At 41.2% G+C, this 19175-nt stretch overlaps 1 protein-coding gene across 2 annotated transcripts in view; it reads left to right on the top strand.

Annotated features, from left to right (window-relative positions):
* KIF6 (kinesin family member 6) overlaps nt 1-19175 on the top strand; it is a 296650-nt gene that overhangs the window by 7671 nt on the left and 269804 nt on the right. For both annotated transcript variants that reach the window (XM_081828121.1, XM_081828120.1), the window contains exon 3: nt 1753-1827. In XM_081828121.1, the coding sequence (XP_081684247.1) occupies nt 1753-1827 (75 nt within the window). The remainder of the gene's footprint in view (nt 1-1752; nt 1828-19175) is intronic.

The raw sequence follows: 19175 nt of genomic DNA, 5'->3' as shown, positions 1-19175 counted from the left end.
CAGCCTTATCACCATCATCCTCAAAAGCACCGCTGAGTCTGTGCTCAGAAATCACAGTAGGTGGTACTCTCAAGAGCGCTTGAGCGGCCACGTCCCCTGTGTTGTCAGCATTCATATCTGAAGCTGTGATGCACCTGCAGGGTTTTGAGGAGTATTCTGGGCAAACTGGTAAATACTGCTAAGATATAATCTTGCCTGCTAAATGACCTGGTCACCAGAGTGTCTGACAATCTCTCTTTTTGTATAGTTTCATTATTTGCTTCTTCAAAAGGGAAGTTGATAAGCTCTAAGGATCTTTTGAAGTTAATGTTGATTAAAGACCATGAATTTCATTCTATTTTGTATTTCCTACCCAGCTCCAGACATCCTTCTGAACTCCTTGGTCATGAAAATAGTACCACATTTCATGTAGTCTCTACTTTTTTTTTTTTAAGATTTTATTTATTTATGTATTTGTCAGAGAGAGAGAGAGAGAGAGCACAAGCAGGGGGCGTGGCAGGCAGAGGGAGAGGGAGAAGCAGGCTCCCCACTGAGCAGGGAGCCCTCTGTGGGGCTCGATCCCAGGACCCTGGGATCATGACCTGAGCTGAAGGCACACACTTAAGCGACTGAGCCACCCAGGCGTCCCCATGTAGTCTCTACTTTAATAGAATATGCATCTGACTCACTTGTGAATCACAAGTGAGACACATGGACCAGAAGTTCCTAAGCCACTCCGAAAGCTGCTTAGGATGCCCTCAACATGTTTGTTTTAAAGGTTTTGCTTTAAAGCCACACCACCCCTATTTTTTATTTTGAAAAATTTTAAATACACAGAAGAGGTGGAAGAATAATGCAATAACCTCTCCTAGACCCTTGGTGGGAGATTCACCAATTGTTAACATTTTGCCCTATATGCTTATGCTTCTCTCTTTCTTTTTCTCCCCCTTCGCTCCCCTCCTCTTTTCCCTCCCCATGTGTCTCCTCTCCCTCTTACTTCCTTCATGATGTTTTAATGAGGGCCATTCCTGCTGATAAGTGACTTACCACACTATAAAAGTTACCTTGGGTTTCCCACTGTGCCCGTGATCCTGTACTGAGCTCAGTCACGGCGCCATTGGGAGACAAGTAACGTCGACACCGTTCCTCCGCCCCACGGCCCTGGCCTTGCCAATCTGATAAAGATGTCTCTTTGCAGGCCCATCTGGATTTACTTTTTGACTTTTGATTCATGATCAACCCAATGGGGCAAAACTGCCCTGAGAATTTAAGTGGCCGATACCAAGATACAGCACCTATTGATGGAAAATCAACCTGAATTCACAATTTTAAAACCAAGTTCTATAATTGTGTATTTCACAGCTGCATTCTGTCCTTACAGGTCAGACATCAGAAATTCAATGGCTTGTTTACATCCTGTTCTTGGGTTTCCATTTCACGTACTTATCTGGATTCGAATTTGATGCCAGTTGCAGACACTGTCCCTCTTGAGGGCTAAAGAACACACAGTTTATTATTTGGTTCAAAGCTGCTGCAGTTTTTCAGAGGGATTTATTGTGCAGATCTTGTCAAAGCAATACTGTTTACCCACCATTTGTATACAGGGGTACAACAGGGCAGTGTGGTCAGGACTACAGGGCAGACATTGTGTCAGGTTAGGTAAGCCCAGTGATGTAAATATGGGGTAATTTACAAAGCTTTTAGGAAAAAAAATATTAATCCAATTTTGTTTGAAGCTCAGCCTTTAAATAACTACTACTTTCATATTTGCAGATTTCAAAAGATTTTTGATCAGGGTGCAAACCAAGAGACCATTTTTGAAAACATTGCCAAACCAGTTGCCGAGAGGTAGGATTTCCTATATTTTGTTCGGTGGGTTGGTGGTTTTTCATCTTGTCTTCAATTTTCAGATAATTGTGGTAATGTGCTTCGGCATATCAATTATATACTCATTGCTGCAGGGCATGCAACGATGCTAGTATTAATATCTTCTATTCACATAGCTGTTTGTTTTAGATTTAGATTTAGATTCTGAGCATTAAAACAAGCCAGTGAGGTAGAAGAGCCATTATTACTCCCATTTTAAAGGCTGTATAACTCTCTGAGGATCTGAGAGATTAAGTGACACCACTCAGGATTGTGTGGCTAGTGGTAATGGAGCCCTGGGTGGGGTACATCACCGTACTGTTAAGTCCAGGGCTCTTTCTCCAATATAGCATTTCCAACATCTGGTTAGAGGGATGAAGGCTGAGGTATGGGTGACACCTGGGAGGGCTACTAATGGTTGACCTAGCTTTATTGCAGTGTAATAACTACTTTTCAAAGCTTGGCCCTTAGCTTCTAGGTCCCTTGTGTTTCTACGTATTCAGATAGTTCCAGGCTACTGACTATTAGAACCAAACTCACATAAGAATACCGAATCAATCAGAATGCCATTTTATTAGTATATGTTGGCAAAAGTGTCCTTGGGACTAGACACTCAAGCCCTTTTGATAAGTACACTCTCCTCTTATAGGAAACCTGTATGAGAAATTACCACTACTTAAGGTTGCTTTCTCATCCTGATATGAGTTGGATGATTCTAATGACCTCATAATTTCCAAATACATCTATCTTTATGATTAAAATGAAAAATGTTCAGACAGTCCCCAACTTAGGATGGTTCAACTTAGGATTTTTCTTTTTTTTTTTTTTAAAGATTTTTTATTTATTTATTTGAGAGAGAGAGAATGAGAGACAGAGAGCATGAGAGGGGGGAGGGTCAGAGGGAGAAGCGGACTCCCTGCCGAGCAGGGAGCCCGATGTGGGACTCGATCCCGGGACTCCAGGATCATGACCTGAGCCGAAGGCAGTCGCTTAACCAACTGAACCACCCAGGCGCCCCCAACTTAGGATTTTTCGACTTTAGGATGGTGTGAAAGTGATAGGCATTCGGTAGAAATCCTATTTCGAACTTTGAATTTTGATCTTTTCCTGGGCTAGCGATTTGCAGTAGAGTACTCTCTTGTGATGCTGGGCGGAGGGGAGGCAGTGAGCACAGCTTCCAGTCAGCCACGTGATCACAAGGGTCAGCAACCAATGCACTTACAGCCATACTGTACCCATATAACCTTCAGTACACTAGGCAATAAGTTACATGAGGTATTCAATACTTTATTATAAAACAGGCTTTGTGGTGGATGATTTTACCCACCTGTAGGCTACTGGGAGGTTCAGAGCACACTGAAGGTGGACTAGGCTAAGCTGTGATGTTCAGTAAGTTGGGCGTATTAAATGCATTTTCAACTCATGGTGGGTTTCTTGGACAGAGCCCTATTATAAGTGGAGGAAGACCTATATCTGTTAAATAAACCCATTTTTCAATTCCACTCATCAGTATACCCTCTCCCACAGACATTGCTGGAAACTCATAGTCACATTTTGTCTCTCAAACTCTGTTTTCTGAATCCTACTCCAACTAAGCCTTTCTCTGTAAAAACAGTCTTCCTTCACAGTGGGTGAAATGCAATTGAATAGGCTTCGGCTGTTTTAGTTATAGTCACAATCCAATAATCTCTTCGGATTAAATTCAGGTCTCCTTGACTTCACGTCACACATCTCTAAAATTCTCTTCATTTTAGTAATCTTTTGGGTTATGTCATTTTTCAGTTAGCTGACCTCATGTGTTTTATTTTGAAACTTTCTAAAATCATTCAGGGAGGGAGCCTTAGTTTCTGTTTCCTGGATGTCTGGTTTTTCCTCCCATTGCTACTGAGCTCTTCCATCTTGAGCCCACTTCCCCCTCCAGCTCTTGCGGGGTCCTCGGCCTGGAATTGTCTTCCTTCAGAAGTCTTCATGGTTGCCCCCTCAGCCTTGAGATTTTGCTCATATGTTACCTTCTCAGTAAGGTCTTCCTTTATTAACTGCACTTGAAATTGCACTTCCTTTCACCCTTCCCTGTTTTTTTTTAGTTTTTTAGCACTCATCCCCATCAGGTACACTGTATAGTTTGGTTGCTTATTAGGGTTTTGGTCTGTCTTCCACTAGAACAAAAGTTCCACAAAGGCTGGGATTTGTTTTGTTCACTGACTTGACAATGACACCCAACCTGATGATGACAAGATTTCAAGACTGACAGGCATTTTTATCCAGGCTGCTCAAGTGTTCTTAGTGAATCGTATCTTTTGTCAGTAGGAAACATTCCTCTTTGTCCTTTTTTTTTTTTTTTAAGAGAGGGAGAGAGAGTGGAGGGAGGGAGAGGGGTAGAGAGAGATGATCTTAAGCAGGTTCCATGCCCAGCATGAGCCCAACTTGGGGCTCCATCTCTCGACACTGAGATCATGACTTGACCTGAAATTAAGAGTTGGACGCTTAACTGACTGAGCCATCCAGGTGCCCCTCTTTGTCCTTTTTAAGACTTTTTTTCTTATATCCCATTTTTTATGAAACTATTTTTGCTATTTTTTTTTTTCTGTTAGCCTTTATCTGGTTTATCTTTCTCCATCTCTTAATTCAACCGCCCTGTGACATTTTGTTTTTAAGCATGGCCCAAATAAAATACAACTGGCTTTTTCCTTTCAGCCACACTCAGAGTCCCTGATCTTTAATTGGGTACTTTGACTTGTTTATATTTATTATGATTATGATAATGATGTTTAGAGCTATTCTTCCTCTCTTAATTTATTTTTTCCATTCACCATACTTTGTTTTTTTCCTTTGTTGCTGTTGGTTAGTTTGACTATGCTTGTTGCTGCCGCTGCTTTCCATTTTCTCCCTCAAGGTGTACCTTGTACTTCAGCAGCCCCCATGTAGTTTAAGTTCAGATATTTAAACTCATTTGTATTTTTTCTCACTACCTAAAGTTTCTCCCTCTCTCTGTCTCTCACCTTGCACACTTTTACTTTGACTTTCCTACCCCTGTCATTTCCAGTGTTGAGACCAACTGATAACTGCATTCTGGATTGTTGTAAATCATTTTTATTAATAGCATTTATTTAAATTTATCTCTGAGTTAATATTTATTACTTTGCTCATCACTGTTCCTTATACTCTTGTCTACTTCTTGGATTCCTTTTTGAGTTTTGCTGCTCATCATCCTTTAATAACTTTTTTGAGAGTTCAGGACTGGGGAACTTCTGGAAGCTTTTCATCCGCCTTCACAGTTAAATGGAATTTGACTGGGTATAGGATAATCCCAGCTTAAACATTTCCTTTCTCTCATAACTGTGAAGATACTGCCCCATTGCCCCCTTGCTTGCAGTGTTGCTGAAAAGATGTCAGTGTCAATCTGGATCTTATTTCTTCATAGGAAATGCCTTTTTTTCCTTTCTGGAAGCTTTTAGGATTTTTTTTATTTTGTTCTTTGTTTCATATCAGTGAATCTACTGATAGTGTAGGTATAGCTGTTTTTTCATGTATTCATGTATTCCTGTCTCATTCAGCCACTTCAATCTGAAAACTCTTATATTCAAGCTCAAGGGTCAAGTCATCCCATTGATAATATCTTTAATAATGAACAAAATCATTTCCTTCCCTCCAGCTGTTGATTTTCTCTTTTTGGAACTTGTATTTCCAGAACTACCACTTCTCGCCTTCAAATATTATAGCTGTTGTTTCCTAGTTTCCATCTCTTTGTCTTTTGGTTCTAAGTTCTGAAAGAATTTGTTAGCTCAATCTTCCAGCATTGGTAATTTGCTTTTCAGTTGTGTGCATTCTCTATCACCTGCCGCTTAAATTTTTAATTTTAGCAGTTTTATTTTTTCACTTCTAGGAGATGGGGAAAAAAGTCTCTTCTTCTTTATTGATGTGATATCCTCCCTTTTCACTCTGAAGACAATTATTATCTTCTTTTGAATTGGCTTTCTTTTTTCTGTATGCTTTTATTTATTTATTTATTTTAATGTTTATGCTCTACTGTTGCTTTCCTGGTGCAGATTTTCCTCAGATAATTGGTGATTTTAAGAAATGCCTGGCATTCCCTGTGAAGATTAGTCTTCAGGAATACATGTCCAGTGGAAATCTAGCCACTCTACGCAGGCCCTTTCAAGCTGTGTTGTTGGGTTAACACATTGTAGCTTAATTCTGGTTGCTGTATACAGTTAAAGCAAAATAAAGTTAGTTCTATTTCTTTCCAAAAGTATGTAATTCAGGAGTCTTGCTAATTTAGACTCATCTTTTCCTATCTAAGTCAAAGAGTGCTAAGACTGCATGACTACAGAGCTGCATGACCAGTGGTGAGAATTTATAAAGCTTTACATTTGTGTCATTGGAGATTAAATAAAAGACTCTTTGTCGTTAGTTGTTTATCATTGAGTACATCTCCACTAGGAAGTACTTTGTCGTCCCACCTTTTTTGAACTTTTTCTGAAATATATCCTGTGTTGTTTAGCAACATGCAGAAACAGCCTTTTATCATATTAGTTTTGCTCATTGGTTTTGGACTCGTTTTGTATTTATTTATTTTTTATTTCTTTATTTTTAAAGATTTTATTTATTTATTTGACAGAGAGACACAGTGAGAGAGGGAACACAAGCAGGGGGAGTGGGAGAGGGAGAAGCAGGCTTCCCGCGGAGCAGGGAGCCTGATGCGGGGCTCGATCCCAGGACTCTGGGATCATGACCTGAGCCGAAGGCAGACGCTTAATGACTGAGCCACCCAAGCGCGTTTTTTATAAAGTTTAGTAGGCACACAAATGCACACAAATGTGTTTAGTGCATGGTATTGCATCATATGAAAGAGCTTGTAGGGTTTTTTTTTAAGCTTATTATTGAAGTATAATTGTCGTACAGTGTTATATTCGTTTCAGGTATAAGGAATTTGTGGTTTGATGTGACATTTCATCCAGTGTTCTGCTTCTCAAGCTGGCATGCATCTATCTTGGGAGTATGTAGTGATCTCTCAAGGGATGCTTGAGGCCACAAGCCAAACATGGCACCTCATCCTGGAGTGCAAATTTTACTGAAAAATTGAAGGAGAGAAGGTTGAAGTCTCGACTTTTCTGAGGTCCTATCCCATGCACTTGTAAGTCTGCAGAATCCCAGTTTTTCAGCCAATCTTAGGTTTTGCCTAAAAGCTTGGGGTGTAGGAAATTTACTTTTATGTGCAGTGAGTGCTTTTGGAAAAATGTAGAAATTTAGTGTTTTAGAGGAACATGGTTTGACCAGAATGAGTAGGGTGCGCACCATCAGGGGGACTGGGTGTGCCAAAGACAGAGGTCCCCACAGCCAACACTGGACAAGCTAACCCATCTGCAGTGCAACAAGGCCAGCCAGGTGATGACACTATTAGTCACCCAATGAACCAGTTCTTTTTTTTTTTTTTTAAAGATTTTATTTATTTATTTCGGAGAGAGAAAGAGAGAGAGCGCGAGCGTACACAAGCATGAGTGGGGGGAAGGGGCAGAGTGAGAAGCAGGCACCCCGCTGAGCAGGGAGCCCGATGTGGGACTTGATCCCAGGACCCTGGGATCATGACCTGAGCCGAAGGCAGATGCTCAACTGACGGAGCCACCCAGGTGCCCCTGAACCAGTTCTTTTTAACCTCTGATTTTACCAGTTGAACAATACCAAGTGCAACCTTTCGGTTTATGCCGAGAAGAGGATGAAGGGGAAAAGCAAGCTCCAGGGCTACCACGGCAGACTTGGAGAAGGTTGTAGTGGAATACTTGCACTGTGCTGTGGCTGGGCAGGAGGCCAGGGCTTGGTAGAGGAGATATTCTTACGGGAGGGGCGGTCCCACACATCCAGTGGGGCAGGGCCAAGGCTCTGCAGTGCTCTTACCTATGGCTCTAGGAAACAGGCTCTGCTGATGCTGTTGGTTGCATAGCTTGTCCAGTCCTGCTGCATAAGCAGAGACAAGGAGACCAGAATGGGGTACAAGAGAAGCCACAATAAGAGTATTTAAAAAAGTAAATTCAAATCTCACTGGCCGGTTTTTCACCTCTGTGTACTCATGCTTCTACCTTGTCTGGCTCAAACAGTGTGGCAGTGGAATGATCTGATTCTGCCCTCAGCCCTGGGTCCGTGTGAGACTCTGGGTCCGACCTGCCACTTCCTAATCCGTTATCCCCTCAGAGAAAGGGAGATGCCAACAAGACCAACTTTACAAGATTGTTTTGAGGATGAAAAGAAAGAGTGCATTCAAATGTGCCATGTGAACTTCAATGCTTTCTTCATTCTAAGGGTTGAAAAAAATTAGACATATGTATTCTTTTTCCACTTTAAAAATATGCCCAGTAGCTATGGCTTCAGACCAAGATGAAGTAGACACACTTCTCTCTACTCCTCTCACTAAGTACAAGTAAAAACTCTGGGCATTATATATAAAAGAAACATAAGAAAATTCTGTAGGATGGGGAGAAGAAGGTAGACTGGCCAGGGGACCCCAGGACCCGAGGAATGACATGGGTTTGTTTTTTGTTGTTGTTTTGCCTCATGAGTCCCAGGCTGGATGCTGGAAAAACTGGCAACCCAGAAAGACCAATAGTCTCAGACAGAGTGGCAAGAAAAGTCTGTTCTCTACAGCCAGAGGACTGGGAAAGGGGCAACCCTGTGAGACAGAAACTTCTAGATACTAGTTGCCTTACTCCATCCAGATACCATGGAAAAATCCCCAGCTGCACCCCAACAGCAAAGGCCTGGCTTCACAGGGCACCACATCCCCCACTTCCAGGGTGCAATCAGAGGAGTGGGAAGAATTTCATTCCCACTTGGAGATGACAGCTTCTCCCTCTCCCCTCCCCCAAGTTGTCATTGGAAGTCACATGGAATCCTGGAGTTCACCACCATCCAGCAGGAACAAGGCCTCCCTCACCCTGATGTGGTATCAGTGGGCAGCAGCAAGGTGCCCCTTCCTCTCCTATCCAGGGAGAGTGTCAGAGGAGGCCTAGAAGGGAGCCTGAAATCTCACCCCAACCCACAGAAGGAGCTCCCCCCAAGTGTCAAGACAAATAGGGTGGGGAGCCTGGACCTTCACCCCCACCTGGCAGTGGTGAGGTGGCACCCTGCTTCTCCCACTAGCATGTGTCAGAGGAGGCATGCTAAAACAGATTGAACTATGATCTAAAATCTCATAACATAATACCTAAGCTATCCAGGGTACAACTGAAAATCATGCATCAACTACAAAATATCAAGAATCAGGAAAACATCAACTCACATAAGAAATAATCAACAGATGCCAGTACATAGATGACACAGGTCTGGAATAATATAAGGATTTTTTTTTTTTTAAATTTTTTATTTATTTGCGAGAGAGAGAATGAGAGACAGAGAGCATGAGAGGGAGGAGGGTCAGAGGGAGAAGCAGGCTCTCTGCCGAGCAGGGAGCCCGATGTGGGACTCGATCCCAGGACTCCAGGATCATGACCTGAGCCGAAGGCAGTCGCTTAACCAACTGAGCCACCCAGGCGCCCAATATAAGGATTTTAAGCAGTCATCATAGAACTGCTTCCATGAGCAATCAGGAACATGCTTGAAACAAATGAAAATATTTAAAGTCTCAGCAAAAAAATAGAAGATATAAAGAAGAACCAAATGGGAATTTGGAACTGAAAAGTACAGTGACTTAAATTAAAAAAAAAAAATTGACAGATGGCTCAACAGCAGATGGGAGAGCTCAGAGTAAAGAATCAATGAATCTGAAGAGGGTAACAATAGAAATCACCCAATATGGACAATAGAAAGAGAATAGGCTGGAAAAAAGTGAAGAGACCCTCAGAGACCCCTGAGAACTATAGCAAAAGATCTAACATTCATGTCATCAGAGTCCCCAAGGAGAGGAGAAAGAGAGTGGGGTTGAAAAGTATTCAAAGAAGTAATGACTGAAAATTCCCCAGTTTTGGCAAAGGCATAAATCTAGAGCTTTAAGAAACTGAGCAAACCCCAAACAGGATAAACTCACACCCCCTCTAAGACACATCATAGTTAAACTTCAGAACACTAAAGACAAAGAAAAAATCTGAAAGCAGTGAGAGAGATGATACCTTACCTATAGGAAAGAAGAATAATTTGAATTATAGTGGATTTCTCATCAGAAATCATGAAATCTAGAAGGAAGTAGAATATTCTGAAGTAATGAAAGAAAAGAACTGTCAGCCCAGGATGGTATACCCAGTGTAATTATCTGTCAGGAATAAAGGGTAAATAAAGATATGTTCAGACAAAGGAAAACCTAAGAGAATTAGTTGCCAGTGTACCTCCCCTAAAAGAAGGGATAAGGGAAGTTCTTGAAAAAAAAAAAAAGGAGATGAAAAAAGAATGAATCTTGGAACATTAGCAAGGAAGAGTGTTTCTCCTCTTGAGTTTAAAAAACCGTGTTTGATGAATCAAAAAATAAAGCATTGTTTGATGACAATTATGTTGTAAACAAGGGAGGGTGAAGGAACTTACAAGGAAGTAAGGTTTCTACACTTCATTCAAACTGGTAAGATATCAACATCAGTAGATCTCTGGTGATGGAAGAGTTCTGTATCTTTTTTTTTTTTTTTTTTTTTAAGATTTAATTCATTTATTTGAGAGAGAGAATGAGCATGAGCAGGGAGGGAGCAGAGGGAGAGGGAGAAGCAGGCTCCACACTGAGCAGGGAGCCCAACATGGGGCTCGAAACCAGGGCCCTGAGACCATGACCTGAGTTGAAGGCAGACGCTTAACTGACTGAGCCACCCAGGCACCCCAAGAGTTCTGTATCTAATTGCAGTGATCGTTCTTTGAACTTCCACATGTCATAAAATGATACACATATCGTACTGATGTCAGCCTCCTGGTTTTGACAACATACTTGAGTTATGCAAGAAATAACCATTGGGGGGAACTGGGTGAAGGATACACAGAGCCACTCTGTCCTCTCTTTGCCACTTCCTGAAAATTTATAACAATTTCAGAATAAAACATTAATATTTCCAGATCTGAAAACTTTAGTGTCATTTGTTCTGTGATGTTCTTCTATTCAGTAAATTTGGTAATCTAAATTATGAGACTAGCACTCTCCCCCATGGGACTCAGTAAAGCTCATTCCATTAGACATTCACCACAACATGCCTGCCAGTAAACACTTTATTTTTCTTAAAGTTGGCTTTTAAGCAGAAAACATTGGTCACTACCAAATTATACAAAAACCCACTGGCTCCCACAGATCAGTTCAAATTCTGGCCACAATTTTACTTCACCAGATGAATTGTTTATAAACATGTACCTGTTGTTGGCTTCACTTCCTGCTCTGCTAAATTTCCTGATAACATGACGTTTCTAGCTTTTGTGATTTCACTATTCTTCTTAAATGGAAACTTTTAAGTATAGCACTTTTAAAATTTTATCTTCAACTGAAAACATGGCTTTGTGCTTAAAAACCAGAACATGTATCAGCTTTTAAAACCCACTGAAATTATGTAAGATGATGACCTAAAGATGCTTAGTAAGGATCATATTGCCATGCCACCCACAGCTAGTGAACTTGGAGGGAGCACGGCAGTCCATCTAACAAGCACAGATTGTATTAAGGATGCACATTTAAAATAATGAAATTTACTATTATAGGTAAACAAATGAGTCTAAATCTGGATGTCTCTTCTTAGGAATGGCCATTCAAGAAATTGCATGCTACCCTCATTTTTGCAATGACAACTAAGGTAAAGCTATTTGTGATTCACTTGATAAAATACCTCTAAAAATGGTCTGAGAGTTATATGAAGCAGTTTGACTGTGGGGACTATGAGTTGTCTGACAGAGCAGATACATGTAATGAAAATCGCTGGGTCAGTAGTAAAATAAATAGCATGGCTTAAATTAAGAAGACAATGGGGAGACTGACCAGTGGATCAGAGGTGCTTTCTCTTGCAGTGGTGTGACTCCTTAGCCAGAAGATACTTGTCTTAGGCTGGCACACCCCCTACTAAAACAGACCCTGAGGCTGGGATTGTGAAGGTAGTGTATTTGGGGGGTGAGCCCAGGAAGCACCAGCCGGGGAGTGGGGAAGTGAGACAGTGAAGGAAAGGAAGCCACTAAGAGGTATGTTAAAAGAGTAGGTTACCACTTTGGGCAACTGGGACTCAATCCCACTGGCATTGTCTGGGGGACTGTGAAGGGCATGCCTCAGAGTTCCACCCAAGAGGCAAAGAAGCTCCTCTGTATTCAACCACATCTGTCCATTATTGGCTGGGGGCTACTTCTAGGGTGTTAACACCGTGGCACTTCTAGCCTCACCTCTACGTGGACATGGTAAGTGTGTGGGCAGAGAGCAACAGGCTCTTGCAGTGAGAAGCCATTTGTGTGAATGGGAGCAGCAAGTCCTGAGTAGATAGGGGTGGGAGCACCACTAACTTCTGCAACAGGACACCCGCATTTCTGCTGATTGTCGCCGGAAAACATCTGGGCTTCTCTTCTCAGCAATGACCCTGACAGGAAAGCAGATCAAAACAAAATCCAAAAGGAAAACAAAACCTGATGTGATTTGTAACTACATTTTATGTAAGATTGGGTTCTTAAAACATCGTGGTACCAGAATGAAGAGAAATTATCCACATGTTTTCTTCCCAGATTTTTGAAGTTCACATACTCAGTATCATTTTGCCCATTAATCCTTGAGGATAGTAGAACAGTTCCCTTGTCCATAGTGATTAAGAACATTCTTTTTTTTTTTTTTTTAAGATTTTATTTATTTATTTGACAGAGAGAGAGATAGTGAGAGAGGGAACACAAGCAGGGGGAGTGGGAGAGGGAGAAGAGAAGCAGGCACCCCACAGAGCAGGGAGCCCGATGTGGGACTCGATCCCAGGACCCTGGGATCATGACCTGAGCCGAAGGCAGACGCTTAACGACTGAGCCACCCAGGCGCCCCAAGAACATTCTTTTTTATATGTGCTGTTCCTCAAACACAGCAAGTGTGGGTTCCCAGCTCAGGGCCTTTGCACTTGCTATCCCCTCTGCCTGGAACTCTTTCTTGCTCCTGGCTTATACCTCCTTGTCCTGCAGGTCTTTGCTCCTATGTCTTCTCAGTGACCTTCCCTGACCACCCCATGTAAGAAAACAGCCCCACCCCACACTTATCCTTACCATGCTTGATTTTTCTTTATAGCATGTATCACCAACTAACATACTCTATGCAGTGTTTACTTGTTAAATTTGTTTATTGCCTGCCTCTGCCCACTCAAATGTAAGCTTCATGAAAGCACAGACTCTTCATCTGCGTTTACTGCTGTAACCTCAGCTCCTAGGACAGCATCAGGTATATATTAGATATCAATGAATAACTGTTGAGTGAGAGGATCAGTATATAGAGGATTATCCTTTTGGGGCTATAGCTTTCCTTTTCTTGCTGAATGTATAGTGATGGGCTCTTTTTCCTGTAAAAGGAGTTTTTACTTTTGCTTCCTTCCTGAGGTATTTTTTTGGAAAGAGGGCTTTCCAGTGAATCTAAACATGACAGCTGCTTTTTTGTCTAGTCTGGTGATTTTCAAAGTGGTCACCTCGGAACTTGTGAGGCATGCAGATTCCCCGGCCTCACCCAGACCTGCTGAATCAGAGCAGTCTCTTCTAACAAGGCCTCTACATGTTTCTGATACACTAAACTTAAAGTTGGAAATTGTGTGATCTAGGCAGGCAGCTTTACAGAGGGTATTCCTGGTATTTGTCTTGAGTGGTATCTTTCCCAGAGATCTGAGATGTACTCTGAACAACTTTACACTTCTGAAAATTTGATGTGTGTTTATAATTTCATGCCACTTCTTTCTAAAATGAGTGGAAACACCTCATCTTAATGCCAGGGAAGGCTTCCTGGATGTGAGCCCCATGTGCAGGACCCCTTGTGCAGAAGGGCACCTGTCTTGGTTTAATACTCTGTTGTTAATGTTTATAGGACAATTAAAAAGTAACAGAGAAATCAGAAACTATTCGGCTAAGGTAATCAGTTATGATTAGTTTTCAAGAATTTAAACACTTTCTCTAAAGAAATAAGTGAGGGAGATTGTGTAACACGTTTAGGCCGCGGCCTTTGGAGCCATAAAAGTATGGTTCAGCTCCCACCTTTAATACTTGATACTCTGTGGCTTTGAGCAAATTACTCATTGCATGTCCCAGTTTTTTATCTGTAGGTGGGAAAAATGGCACCATTATAGCTACTTCATTTGCCCTGAGGATCAGATGAACTGGACACGAAAAACATATGCCCCAGTACACAGTGTGTGCTCAGGAAGTGTTAACTATCACCCATTTTTGGCTCCTCACCAGTATTTTTCTAGACTAAGATTTTTCATTCCAATTCAGGGTTTTACCAAGTTATGAATGCTTTTCTTTATAGATTCCCCCCACCCCAACTCCCTGATTCTTGTTAGATTTGGTTTCTCCTGAGGCACAAATCTGCAATTTTATCAGAAATCTTTACTTCAGGACATGAGGATGCAGTCCCAGATGATCCAGAGATATTTCCAGTTATTATTCACCTTCTTATCCTCCAAATGGATGATATACAAAGAAAGCAAATGGAATGCAAAGCCTTCTGGAAAATCCTACACAAATGTGTAGTGATTGATTACAACTGGCAAGGTTTTTACTATAGTTATTTGAATTTACAATTGACTGGCAAAAAGCACAACCATAGTTAAAATATGTTGTTTAAATTGTTGGGGTAAATACAGCAGTAAATTTATTTAGTGTGAGATCTAAATGTCTTCTTTTGAAAGTTGTTTTACTTAAGCAGAATTTCTGTCATTCTCAGTGAATTTGGCCATTACTATGCCTGGCCAGGTGTTTTTGGTCAGATTTTTAATGCATTTCTGGCTAAATAACATGAACAGACTTACTCATTGTTATTTGATAACAGCCAGAATACATTTGATTTTATGCGGAGCTTTGCCAACCTTATAGCACTTGCACACGTATTATCTCACTTAGTTTTTACAACAACCCCATGGGTAGACAGGTATTATTGTTACCCTTTTAGATGACAAAACTGGGGCTCTGAGCATTAAATTGACTTCTGCGGGGTCACACAGTAGTTAGGTTATTGAGCTGAGACTAGAATAGGTCTTTCTTTCATAGTCCTTTGATCCTCAGGTTGCTCTATCACTCAGCTGTGTTTATGTATTTCATTGCATTTCGCTGAGATTACCCTTGCTAAATTCACCAATGAGTTTGGTGTCACCAAATCAGTGGACAGCTTTCAGTCTTCATCCTGGTTGACTTTCAGGAGCATTCAACAGTGTTAATTCTTTCCTCCTGGCCATTATAAACAGGCACAACTGAGGTGTTGGCTTTGTCTTGGTCAGTGTTTGGGGTGGGGGCTGGGCAGGTATGGGAAGTGAAATGCAACTTCTCTTTTACTTCCCACCTCCTGGATTTGTTCTTCCTGTGCTCTAGAATCCATGATCTCTGCGGTCCTGTAACCACTGTGCCCTTTTCCCACACTCTGTCAAATGTTCATGTCCTCCAGATGATGTTTCTTCCTTTTGTCCATAAGATGTCTTCATTCAGTGTGGCTGTTCTCTGAGGAAAACAATTAGATTGGATAAATTAACCATTATTCATCACTCATTCGGCTAACATTTATTGAGCGCTGGCTACGTATCAGGCACTGCAAGTAGGCCTTAACTTTCTTGGAGGAATTTTTGTTATACAAAAATATCCTTGTTTACCAAAGTCAGGCCACCACTGATAGCATCGCAGGCATGATGATACACTGAAATGGGAGATCTTAAGCTGTGTGTTGGAAGACATTTTGAGCAAGCGTTCAGTTATGTCACATGTCAATCCTCGCAGGTTCTGATAAGGGGAAAACTGTCCTACCCATAATTTCCAGCAGGGCGGTTGTGACCCTGTGACATAGTCCCTGCAGCCATGGCCAATGGGACCAGAACAAGGAATCCGAGTCAAGAGCAGCCGTTCAAAGGCTGCCCATGACTTAGGAGGCAGATCCTGGGCTGAAAGTGTTACCCAAATAGAAATGGGCTGGGGCCGGTTGAGTGTCACTCTTGGCGGAATGAACCGGGCAAATCTGGACCAAGCAGACCTCTGGAGCAGGAGCCCGAGCTGGGAGAGTACGGGTAGAGAATGAGAGTCTGGAGGGGTCACCGTGGACTACAGGTGGTGACAGTTAGGAATCATCATAGTCTCTGCTAGTTCATAACTGATACACAAGGGGAAGGTCCTAAGTGCAAGAAGCCTGAGGAAAATCCCTGTTTCTGCGTGTCCTCACACTCTTGCAGTTGTCTTGCTTCCTTTGGTTTTTGTTCATTCTGACCAAATGCATCTCATTAAATCAAGGTCGCGTTTTATAAGTAGACTTGATCTACTTTGTTTATACCTAATGTTGGCCTCGATAAAGATTTAGAAATTACTTTTCCCCCCAGTTTTGTTGAGATGTGACTGACAAAATTAGAAGTGTATGTATTTAGATTGTACAACATAGTGTTTTTTAAAAAAATTACTTTTTGAAAATACTGAATGTTCAAAAGCAACCTGATGGCTGTATAAGTCATGTTTAGTGCTTAAATCTGAGCATTTGGAGGCCTGTTCTCTGGTGTGAAATGCAAAACCTATATTCTTCACTAGTAACTGCATGTGAAATGTGTCATGTCATTTCTATGCTCAAAACCCTTCAGTGGCTCCCTGTTTCATTCCAAGAAAAAGCCCAGCTCTTTGTGATGGCCTAGAACCAGCTCCCGCTTCATGGACCTTGGCTTTGCAGCCACTCAGGGCCCTACATTGAAAAGGGCCCCATGCTTGGTTTAGTCTTCTGCTGTTGCCATCTTGAAATTCCTAAAACGCTTACATTGGAATTTGCATTTTGTAAGTGGAGTCCAGTGGGACAGAGGAGCATCTTCCCGAGGAACGGAGATGCCCTGGAGCAGCAGACCGCACATGTGCTTGTGGTCCAGCTAGCAGCTGGTACGCACACGGGCTGGGGCACGGCAGGCAGCGCCCACCCAGTAGCATTGGTCCAGCTGCACACTTCGGAGCAGTCCAGGGTGCCGTGGGACCCTGAGGGGGTGGGCATGCTGGGACATGGACCTAGATGGGGAGTGTGACCACTGTAACATCAGTGGAAGGGCATTGCAGCCATGCAAGACAGTGAGGGCTTAGGACCCAAAAGATGGTGAACATAAAAAAATTAAAAAAAAAAAAAAAAGCAGGGGTTTCCTAAGGGGGCAACAGCAGGACAGCCACGGGAGGCTGGCTGCCCTGTGTGTCCCCAGAGCTAGTCCTGACGGTGTGTGATATTTAAGTCTCCGGCCTGGGCACTGGAACAGAGCTGCTAGCGCTCAGGGTGCAGACTTGATCAGTAAGCTATGACAAAATAAAAGCGGACATATGAGCGTTGCAATAAAGCATATCAGAGAGTTAGAATTCCTCAAAGAGGTTAGAATTTTCCGTTTTGAAAATGTTGCAGGTAAAGCACACGTCCTCAAGCTTAGAAGCAGAAATTAAATTTAAGATCATTCAACAGAAAAGGACACTATTTGTATATGAAGCTTCAAATGAACCAATGAATGGAGGAAATAATTTTAAAATTAAAGTTTTCCTTATAATCATAGACCTAGCAATAAAACACATAAATAGGTGTCTTGGATTCTGCACAAATTACGGAGCCACTTCCAGTTTCTTGTTCTACCTCCACGAATGACAGGAGATGTCAGAGCAAATATTAAAATGCATTGGGTATATCTGCATTTAACATTACATTCAGGGGCAGTCATTAAGCGTCTGCCTTCAGCTCAGGTCATGATCCCAGGGTCCTGGGATCGAGCCCCGCATCGGGCTCCCTGCTCCATGGGAGGCCTGCTTCTCCCTCTCCCACTCCCCCTGCTTGTGTTCACTCTCTCATTGTCTCTCTCTGTCAAATAAATAAATAAAATCTTAAAAAAAATGAAATAAAAATAAAATTACATTCAAACTTACATGAAACTGATTTGTATGAAGAGTTCAATCTTTTTAGAGAAATTATTTTGTGAGATGCTTAGATGTACTAAAATTTATATTTTGAAGTAATTTATAAGAAATTTATTTCAGTGTTGTTGTAGTCTATAAAATACTCATAATAGCTCCCGTAACAGTTGGATCAGCAGAAAGATCTTTCTCAAAAGTAAAAATTATCAAAAATTATTTGTATGTTACATCCCCATGACTTGCTTATTTTATAACTGGAAATTTGTACCTTTTGACCACCTCTGCCCACCAAGGTGACTATAGTTAACAATACTGTATTGTATACTTAAAAGTTGCTAAGAGAATAGATCCAAAAAATTCTCATCAAAGAAAAACAATTTTTGAAAAAAAAAAACTATTTATGATCTTGCATTTGCTGACAGCTTTCAGTTATATCAATTGAAAATGGTATGAAAGATACAGATTTTGATGATCTAATAAGTGAATATGTAGTAAAAGCAAGGCAGGAAAATTATATGATCAATCAAGACATATTAATAAAATATTATTATATAAATTATATAGATAATTATGTAAACATTAAATAGTAAAGTTTTATATGTATAAAATTATAATGCCAATTTATTTGCCACTTGAAAGTGTATCATTACTCAATGTAATACCAATATGCCTTGAATTAGAAGTAATCCCTATATTATAAATCCTAAAATATTTTTAAGGTAAAAAGCTTTATATTTTAATACCTCTGGCAGCACTTTTTCTCATTTTGAACGAAGGGGCTATGTATTTTCATTGTGCACTGGGCCTTGCAAATAATGCAATTAGCCCTACCAAAAAGGTCCTCCAATCCAAGATCTGCTTCCCCTTTGTAAACAAAGGGGCACTTACCTTAAAGCTTTTTTCTTTTTTTCTCTTATATTCTCCCCTTTGCTCACTCAGTATGCTTCAGCCTTCGAGAAATCTTCAGCCTTAGGTAGGGCTTTTGCCCTGGCTGTTTTTTTTCTGCCTGTAATGTTCTTCCCCCAGATACCTACATAGCTCACACTGTCACCTCTTTAAAGTTTTTGCTCAAATGTCACCTTCTTTTTTTTTTTTTTTGAGTCATAAATTATTTTATTCAGGGAGCTGGGGTTGGGGAGGTTGTGAGGTTAGCTATGTAACATCCTTTAGGATTTTGAGTGGGTAACTAACCATAAAAGCACAGAAGTAATGATTTTACTTTATTTTTTTATTTTTTATTTTTTTAATTTTATTATCTTAGTCACCATACAATACATCATTAGTTTTTGATGTGGTGATCCACGATCCATTGTTTTCGTATAACACCCAGTGCTCCATGCAGT

Source organism: Leptonychotes weddellii, chromosome 8 (genome assembly GCF_054177405.1).
Source record: "Leptonychotes weddellii isolate Sample4059 chromosome 8, ASM5417740v2, whole genome shotgun sequence".
In the NCBI taxonomy this organism is placed as follows: Eukaryota; Metazoa; Chordata; class Mammalia; order Carnivora; family Phocidae; genus Leptonychotes; species Leptonychotes weddellii.
Note: the sequence above shows the minus strand (reverse complement) of the source record. Positions and strands in the feature narration are given on the sequence as shown.